The 9,858-nt window shown below is 35.3% G+C and overlaps 1 protein-coding gene across 6 annotated transcripts in view; it reads right to left on the bottom strand.

Annotated features, from left to right (window-relative positions):
• Positions 1-222: 222 nt before the first annotated feature.
• The window catches only part of atp11a (ATPase phospholipid transporting 11A), a 75,513-nt gene continuing 65,877 nt past the window's right edge, over positions 223-9,858 (bottom strand). For 2 of the 6 annotated variants that reach the window (XM_051892281.1, XM_051892290.1), the window contains 5 exons: positions 9,677-9,742; positions 9,472-9,575; positions 9,226-9,391; positions 6,709-6,798; positions 4,321-4,442 (listed from right to left, as the gene is read on the bottom strand). In XM_051892281.1, coding sequence (XP_051748241.1) covers positions 6,721-6,798; positions 9,226-9,391; positions 9,472-9,575; positions 9,677-9,742 — 414 coding nt within the window. In that variant the 3' untranslated portion in view covers positions 4,321-4,442; positions 6,709-6,720. Of the gene's footprint in view, positions 4,443-6,208; positions 6,309-6,708; positions 6,799-9,225; positions 9,392-9,471; positions 9,576-9,676; positions 9,743-9,858 lie in introns of all 6 variants that reach the window. The other 4 variants (XM_051892253.1, XM_051892259.1, XM_051892266.1 and 1 more) reach the window with 3 other exon arrangements.

Genomic DNA, 9,858 nt, shown 5'->3' with positions numbered 1-9,858 from the left:
AACTCTTTAATAATAATGATCAGTAAGTTCCTGATTGTATTGAGTAGTAGAGGTGAATTGTTGAAGCAGCCTCAATATGTTACAATTTGCTGCCACCTAGGGGTCATAATATATAACTACACCTGTTGTGCCATGGGGTTTCACCAGAAGAAATTGCCTCTTAATGTGAGGTACAAAAAAAACAATCCCTTCTGTCTTAAGAAAAAATAAAAGGCACAAGGCTTTCAAACATTTAAATCTCTTTCTTTATTACAAGCAAATGTACATTTTCTTGCTGTTAATAGCTACAGAAAAAACTGGCAAAAATCCACATATCTACAGATATCAATCTTTTAAAAACTTTTATACAAAATGAGCCCAAACTGTACATGAATATTACTACATATATGCTGTAAAGTGTACAGTAGTATACATATATATAATAAATTTATGAGCAACATCACGCTTTGTGCAGATAAAACAACAAAAAAAGCAATAGATATTTAGTTATTCTGAATAGGCTGGCACAGATTAAGCCCCACTACAGGCAATAACGCCTTTAGTTATAGCAGTAGACATCTAATCAAATATTTGGTCACACCTGCTTTAAAAACAGTGAGTGTATTTCATATTCCTACTGTGAGTGTGAGCAATGACCATGCACGTCATATTAAAAACTACCTCAAACATATTTAAAATCATCTAGGAAAAAAAACAACAACAACAGACTGTTAAAGCTATTTTTTTTTTTTTCAAACTTTCATCTTTACTGAAGTTGATTCCTCCCATGATCTTACATTTGGTTTCTTTTATTTTTAACTGAACAGTAACATTCTAACTCTTAGAACATTCTAAGGAGTTCTCTTCATCCTCTAAATACAAAAGTAGCAAAAAGACATTTTTTTTCCCCACAAGATATACAAAATACCTATTCCATATAGCCTTTTTTAGACAGACAGAATACAGTGTTCGCCAGTGCCTGAACGCACCCCTGAGGCAGACAGCGTTCAGTGATCAAATTATTCTTATATTACATGAAATAGTTCTGATTCAAAACAATAGTTTGTCAGAAACAAGAAGGAAACACATTTATGAAGGGACATTTGTTCTGAAACCACCTTATTTTAGGTATGGTAGTTTGTAGTTGTCATTCGTGGCTATCCAATTAACGCTATGCAATTTTTGCTTAGTGCACAATAGTGGCTTTTTTCTTTTTTGTTACATTCAGGAAGCCAGAGATAGCGTAATAGTGAACACAATAGGAAATACAGTGAAATGCAAAACAAAAATAAAAACAACGGTAAAAAAAAACATTAAATGAATTACTTTACCCCGATCTTATTAGTCTTGGCTACTTAAAATCATAAGTTGAGAATCTGTGGATAAACACATTCTTGTTTTGTTTCAGATTTACCAGCATTGATTAGTACTTGGTATCATAGATGTGCATCACTTAGACTGGAAGTTTGAATCGAAGTTATAAAAGTGGTTTATATAAATAAGAATATGACTCATAAATGCTTGATAAAGCTCAGTGGTTGGTCCATCACTACGGCATGCAAAGTTCAGACTTCGATAATCAATAAAATAGACAGTGTTTGACTTTAGACAGATTTTACATTCATACAAATTAAATACACTTTTGGAGCAGAAGTTATTCAGTTGACATGTTAGAACATTATGTTATTTATTCATTCATTCATCCACTCAGCCTTTGTAAACCTTGACATCAATATACTCATCAATATATAGTCTATATTTAGATATAATGTGTGCATGAAAAGAGACATTCTTTTGTAACTATTCTGTGAATTTTCATCAACATTAACCCAAAGATGTTGTTCAAAAACGACCCCTACACCCTTTAACAAACTAGCTATACCCATAATCTGACATTCTCTGTTGCAGGCCAACTGACGGGCAATGAAAACACATGTATGTGCACACTGGAGTTTCCCAGATTGCAACGCTTCACTGAATTGAACGCATGAACATACATTGAGGTTAAAAAGCACCAGAAGGCACCTACTCACAAGAAGCTCGGAGTAACCATCAAAACCGTGATCTTGATGGTCTTTGACATCACTACTTTTTCTCTCTTTAATGGATGATGGTTAAAATGGTGAAATGGGCGACTGGCCTCATCATGAGAACTGAACGACAGGGTGACAGAAGGAAACTCATGCGAGGAAAGAAGTCGAGATGAAGAGATGATGCTCCGGGAAAGCAAAACTACATTCAAGAATCAATGTAAGAAAAAACAAAACAAGAAAACAAGCATGGAATGTGAAGGACAGCAGGGAAAGAGGCTTGCAGACAAACATCTGTGGTTTTGATGATCAAATACGCTGATTTTTAGTTTGCTTCAGTTCCACATCCATTTCATTTGTGTTATAATGTAACTGGAATTTAATCTGAATTGCAATTCACATTCAACTCAAATCTGAATTCACTGACTTGACGGAGATGGAACTGAACGTACTTCATAATATTTTCATGAGAATGCTATATTAAACAGGTAAGTCGTCAGGTGTGAGGCACATTTCCTGGGATTCATTTTAAACGGCTCATTTTCTGTGTCCTGGACACTAGAAAGGAGCCATTTCTCTGAACACAGTGCCCAAGATAGGCCATCTTTGATGCTGACCTTGATTGGGCTGTTAGATTAATGAGTTGTTTATGAACACTAGCACATGCTAATTACATCTGACTTATTTATATCAGACAATCATAAATCAGTAATGTGCAACAAATAAATTATAGCAACCCAGCACAGGGCTCCAACAGTTCCATTAATACAGAGGCTTTGGGAAAAATAATAAATATATGCTGACAAAAAAAAGAAGTTTGTTTGTACTTTTTGTAAATGCACAAACATGTCTATACCATAACAACAGAAATGTTACATTTCATTTGTTTCTCCTCAGGAGCCCTGGGCTGTGTTGGTGGCACTGGAAGATGTCGAATACTACTTTTATCATTCTCCATCCTCAGCTGGTGCAATGTCAACTTAAGGCAGTGTGGTGGGATTCTTGGGAATGCCATCAAACACTTTCCCTCTTTTTCTCTTTAAGCATAAGGCAACTAACACACACTTATATACTCCGTATTTCACTTGGTTTACAACCTTTGGTTCCAAACTGAGGTGTAAAAGATGGGAAACATTAGCATTAAGGCAGAACAGTTAAGCTAAGATGGCTAGCGTAGCCTTTAGCATCTTGTATCTGGTTCTACTCTAAAAATAAAAAACTAAAGGACTGATTATAGGGAACTAGAGAATTTTAAAGCAAATCGTCGAGCAGCTAGGACAGAGTAACTGGTTGTCATGATGACACAACGTCAATGGTTTTAAAAACTTTGGAACAGTAGAATGTGAGTAGATTTCTACCTTTTTGAAAGTTAAAGGGTGAAACGATGACAGTCCAGTTACAATTTGTCTTCTCATAGTTGTTCTAACAAAGGCCTACACGCACACACACACACACACACACACACACACACACACACATACCTAGTTCACACTAGTACAGTGCAGCAACACAGATGGCCAAATTTAGCCACTTACAATGCAATCGGACAAAGACAATCGCAGCCTATGGAGTGTTCCTCGTTAACAGGTTTGCACAAAGGCAACACCAGTTTGTTCTATAAAAAAAGTAGGACAAGAAAAGAGAAGGAGCACGGGATAAAAAAGGGAAGGGGAGACGACAGAGAACAAAGAAAAGAAGAAAAAAACAGGACTGTCAGTTTTAAGAGCATCCAAGGCCATTTTAACTGTCATCCACATTAATATTCAGTGGTAGAGGTTGCGTTTGAGATGGAAAGATTTGTGCTACTGCTGCCCAGTGTTGTTTTCAAGTAATTTTTCACATGAAGGATTACAAGGGTAGGTGAGCGAACACGTAAACCCACAGTGTAAAGGGAACACGCTCTCACGTACACGCACAGAAAACAAGGTAAATAGGTCCCAAGGCCACTTAGCGCAGTACGCAACACTTGCAGATGGTGCAGCCAATTCTGTCTGGCCTTCCTCCAGCTCCTAAATTAGCACACAGAATCACTACCGTATACCACAACAACCAATTTCAGTGCTTTTGTTTCAGATAAAGGGGGGACAAGTCAAAATTGGTCTCCCAATAGTGGGATTTGATTGGATAAGTAGACTATTTGTTTTAGAGAGACTATCATACAGACGTCTCAGGACCCGGTGTGCTGTAGGCGTAAGCTGCCCCAGAGAATCTTGGGTTTTCTCCTATTCGGAGAAAGGAGCTGAAGGTGCAATAGTCAGGCTTGCCGCCCCAGTAGGTACACATGAGTTTTTTGGGAGGGGAGGAGTCAGACCTGCGGTGGGTGTGGTTTTGGCTTTCGTTGCCACGTCTGTCATGTTTCCGCGCAGGTGGAGCATGGAGGGAGGACAGGGGGGTGAACTCAGACAGGTGGCCCTTATACAACTTATCAGCATCCTAGAGAAAAGAACGAGGGAACAGAGAGAAAGAGAGTGAGTTAGAGGTTTGCATCACATACAGGCGTGTAAATGCAGGCATTGGTCACATCACAAGCTGAAACAACACAAACCCAAAGCCCCAGCAAGAAGCAATGCAAAAAAACAGAACAAAATATTACATCACAAATCACATATCCAATGTTCACCACATGCAAAAGCCCAGTCCCAGAAGATGCCATACTGATCGATTGAGGGGATGTTAAAAGATAAACTGCTGAAAAAAGCAAGCTAAGGCCAGTGAAAAATAAGTTTTTTTTTCTTTCTTTAATGGAGGGTGAAAGGTTACAATTCACCCCAAAAATCAATGGAAAAAGTAAGTTATATTTTGAAATTAAATATATTTACTGTAACGTTCAAAAGTTTGGGGTCAGTAAAATGTTTTTGAAAGAAGTCTCTTTTGCTCACCAAGGCATTTATTTGATCAAAACAGTAATTTTGTGAAATACTATTACAATTTAAAATAATTGTTTTCTATATTAATATATTTTAACATACAGTTTATTCCTGTGATAGTAGAGCTGAATTTTCACCATTTTGTTTTTTCAACATTATATGTTTTTTGCATTATTTTCATAATGAAAAAGCATATTCCACCCCCAAAATTATTAACATAATGCATCATAACAGTTCACTTCTGATTTTTTTCACATTTTTGTTTACAAAGGTGATCCATTAAAATTCTTATCACTGTAATACTGTGAAAAGCGTACTGTAAAATTATTGTAATATAGATTTACTTTATTACATTATTCATTTATTTATTATTTATTTTTTTGCAAAATGACAGAATGCAAAAAATGCAAAAAAAAAAAAAACCTTAATCCTAAAACAGACTTAATTTTCTTTAAGCAAAATATTATTGTTTCTTTGTTTTGAGTTTGCGGTTCTACAAAAAAAAAAAAAAAAAAAAAAAAACACAGTAATACAGTATTACAGTAATTTTTACAGTACATTTTTCACAGTATTACAGAAATGAGAATGAATCACCTTTGTAAAAACGTGAAAAAAATAAAAAGTGAACTTTTATAATGCATTATTGTAATTAATAATTATGGTGGTAGAATATGCTTTTTCATTGAAAAACAAAAACAAAAAAACATGTAATGGTAAAAAACAAAATGGTGAAAATTCAGCTCTACCATCATAGGAATAAATTTTATGATAAAACATATTAATAAAGAAAACTATTTTAAATTCTAATAGGATTTCTGAGATTCTCTGAGATTCACCCAGTAACAGAAATGATCATAAGCATGTTCTAGGAATGGACATTTAGAAATATATCAAAATAATATTTTCACTGATGACAGAAAGATCCAAGAAAAGTAAAAATACTCATGCCAGTGTGTTAGATGTTAAACTGTATGTCAGTCTGCTGTGTGTATTTGTGTATGTGTCAGAGCCCACAGTCCCCATGTCCTGTTAGCTACATATACACAGTACTGCACACCACAAACCACAACCCAATACCTTCATTCTGAAGCTTTAAATCAAACCAAATCAAACCAGTCTGTAGGATTCACACCAAACAACAGACCCACACAGGTGCAGCAAAGGTTTTTTAATCCAGCGTGCTTTCACTGGAGGGAGCCAGTTAGCAGGATTCTAGAATTCTCAGACTGGTTCTAGAACTGCACACTTCATCTGAGAACTCTAGAGCTCCACCGGAGTCGAGTGTGGATTAGTTCTTTCTGGCTTTAGTCTTCAACTTCACATTCTCTTTACCATAGAGTTGCTAGGCCTCAGTGGTGTTCTGAACCCCATCTAGCAGTGAATCATGAATGTTTGTCTCAACCCTTTGAAAGATCCTGTCAGCCCTCATTCTCTGTGAAACATCACACACACAAACAGTCTCAAATGTGGCATAACAGACCCATGTGCAGAATATTTTCTAGAATTTGTTTTGACACTGAAGTATCTTGCCGGAACTGAAAGTACAGCAGCAGAAAATGCATTTCCATTAAACAACTTCAGATCTGCAACATAAAATACACATATGCAAACATAAACATGCACGTGTCATGCATGCAAACATGAAGATTGATGGAATATAAGGCTTAGAACATAAACAGAGACACCACAGGGTACTTCGACGGATGCTATTGGCATGTTGGGTAGTTTGTGATCCTCAGAGATGTTCAGTAAGTCCTGTGATACTTGTGACCCTGTTGTGTCTTCACTCACTGATACACACACGCACATGCAGAGAGAATGTGTAGGTTCACCTCCGTCTCAGTTCAGAAACTGACACTGCTGGAGGTCTGGGAGAGCATAAAGATGGTGGACTGCTCAGCAGTGAGACACTGCCGCTTTGTCTGCCGTTACCACAGGTCACAGGCCAAGGGTTAAACACACAGGGGAGGGGGAAGGTCAAGCATCAGAGAAAAAGAGAGATGGAAGAGGAATATAAGAAAGAAAGGGTTTAGAGAGGTTAACAACCTGACCAATCCTCAGAGATTAATAAAGGAATTTCAGCAGTGCATGTTTAACTTTGTTTTTCTTGCAGAATTATTAGTAAAACTTTACAATAAGGTTCAACTCATTAACCCGTTTTGTTATAGTTAACTAAAATTAAAACTATTAAAAATCATTTTTGTGAACTGAAATTAAAATATAAACATTAGATGAAAAACTTGCACATTTTAAAAACTTAAACAAAACTTGGCAACTAAAATAAAATAAAATATACAATAAAATAAAAGAAATTTAAGTTGAAGTTCTAAAATTACTAAAACCAAAACTCAAATTTAAAATAAAGTTAAATATAAAAACTAATAAAAATGGCAAATGCACAAAACAAAATGACTAAAACAAATTAAAATTAGAATGAAAACAAAAATAAAAGCTAATTAAAAATATTAATAAATACTATAATAATATTTAAATAATATCATTGAATTAATGCATTATGAAATAACTAATCTACTTTAATGTTCATTTTAAATTAATTTATTATTTATTCATGTTCTTTCATAATACATTCTTTTGCATTTTATCATTTATAAAACTTAAGAGTATAATTAAAGCAATAGAAAAATATTTAAAATATATACAGTACAGCATATATTTACCTTAACCAAGATTGATAAAAGTGTTCATTGTTAGTCTATGATATCTAAGACATTAACTAATGTAAACAAACTGAACCTTATGTAAAGTGTTACTGAAGTATCATATTGTACAGTTAGATCCTAAAGTCAACATGAAATCAAAACTGACCCTATTTACTTTCTTAATACACATTCTTATACATGCTTGTTTTCACTCCTCTTATTTTTCAACCCTTCCCCTCCCATCCAGGTTTGTAGCACCTACCGCTCCTGATCATTTCCCCAAAGATTAAATCTTGTCTATGTATTAGATTACATATTATTTATTTTGTTGAATATGCTGTTGAACTCAGAAATGTATCACATTATGGATGTTTCATGTTGACATTAATGTGGCAGTAAAATTAGCGCACTGGAAAATTCTAGAATTTAATAGGGAAGGTGAGTGAGAGGAAAAAACATCACATGGGTTAAACCAGTGGTAAGGTAAGTTTATCACACACACACACACACACACACACATTAAATTTCCTTCTGAAATTTCTCATCATAGTATGGTGACATACTATGTGTGCCAACACAGTAAAATACACAGTATACGTTGTCAAAATACTGTTTCACAAGTCGACAGATTGAATAAGACCACTGAATGGCTCAAAGAGTCATCCAACGAAAAGAAGCATCCACAGCTGAAGAGAATCGTGAACTGCACTCAGAATTCACTTACATCCATCACACTGGAAACCAATGCCCCGCAAGTGTAAATCTGAAGACCAGTTAGTAGCCATTATCACAAACTATAGCACTATTGAGCTGGTTCAGATCAACAGTTATTTGGTTGAAAATAACAAACATTTCTCTTAAATAGCCATATTATTTCACAATTTTTGGTAGATTTTGAAGTTGATGTGAGTTAAAACAAAGCTGTTATGGATAGTGCAATCAGTTCAATACACTTTATCTAAAAAAAAAAAATAAACTACAAACTACAAAATGCTATAACTTACGATCTTTACAGTGGAACTGAATCAACACTGAACTGACTTCAGCTGAACAATGACGCTATTTTCTTTTAGAGCTGCTGAACTGTTTGCATCATTGAATCATTTTCCTGTTATCACTGTAAAGCTGCTTTGAAACAATCTGTATTGTATAAAGCGCTATATAAATAAGGGTGACTTGACTTGACAGAAAACATGGGTTGTGAAAATTACATGACTTAGGGCTTTAATCAATAATAAAAAAATGTAGGTAACACATATATAATATATAGGGAACTCATATTCACTATTAACTACAACTTTTGCCTCAATAAACTCCTAATTTACTGCTTATTAATAGTTACTAAGATAGTTATGTTTAGGTATTGGGTAGATTAAGAACGTAGAATATGGTCATGTAGAATAAGGCATTAATATGTGCTTAATAAGTACTATAAAACAGCCAATATTCTAGTAATATGCAAGCTAATAAATAACTAGCTAAAAGATCGTAATATAAAGTGTTACCAAAATGTATTTCTATCCCTCACAACTTTGTTATAATTTGCATCAAAATAAATGTGGCATCTACCCCAACTAATAATCATGGTATATACGTAACATTATTTATTTTTTAAAATATAGACACATTTATATACGTTTGACATGTGATTCTTGCATCTCTATGCACATTTAGATACTGGCGTCGTACCTGTATTCTCTCTGTGGTGGTGGGCCATAGAGCTCGACACAACACTTTCTTCACCACATCGGGCAGCAGACTGACTATAATCAGCAGAATTATACTGAGCCATGCGGGACCGCTGGACAACATCTGCATGAACACATAGTACATCCTCTGATAGTTCAGGAAAGGCCTATAAAGAACAGAAAGACGTTATTAACATGTATTTGATTTGGTGATAGTAAGTGTACAGTATATTGGGGCAGGCCGTACCAAATGATGCCTCCCCACAGGAGGGAGAAGATGACATAGAAAAGCAGTGACCCCCATATGACAAAGTGATTGATCCACGTCCAGTAATGTGTGTCCAGGGCGAGCTAAAGCATGCAGACACAATGAAAAATGGGAAGATAGAGATGGTTGAGTTGACGCCAATTGGCAACAGTCAGCATCGTAACACATGTGTCAGATGTATCACCTTTAGCGTGACCGTGAACACGAGGATAGTGAATACAAGTGTTCCGAAGGTCCAGTTTCCAAACATCTGGAACAGAGAAATATTGAAAAAGGCAAAAAGAGATTGACACTGATGTACAAACAGCCACTTGAGAATCGGTGTTAGTGCGCAACTCACCCTCTCATCACCATAAAAACATGGTT

This window comes from Ctenopharyngodon idella, chromosome 1 (assembly GCF_019924925.1).
Source record: "Ctenopharyngodon idella isolate HZGC_01 chromosome 1, HZGC01, whole genome shotgun sequence".
Classification (NCBI taxonomy): domain Eukaryota; kingdom Metazoa; phylum Chordata; class Actinopteri; order Cypriniformes; family Xenocyprididae; genus Ctenopharyngodon; species Ctenopharyngodon idella.
Note: the sequence above shows the minus strand (reverse complement) of the source record. Positions and strands in the feature narration are given on the sequence as shown.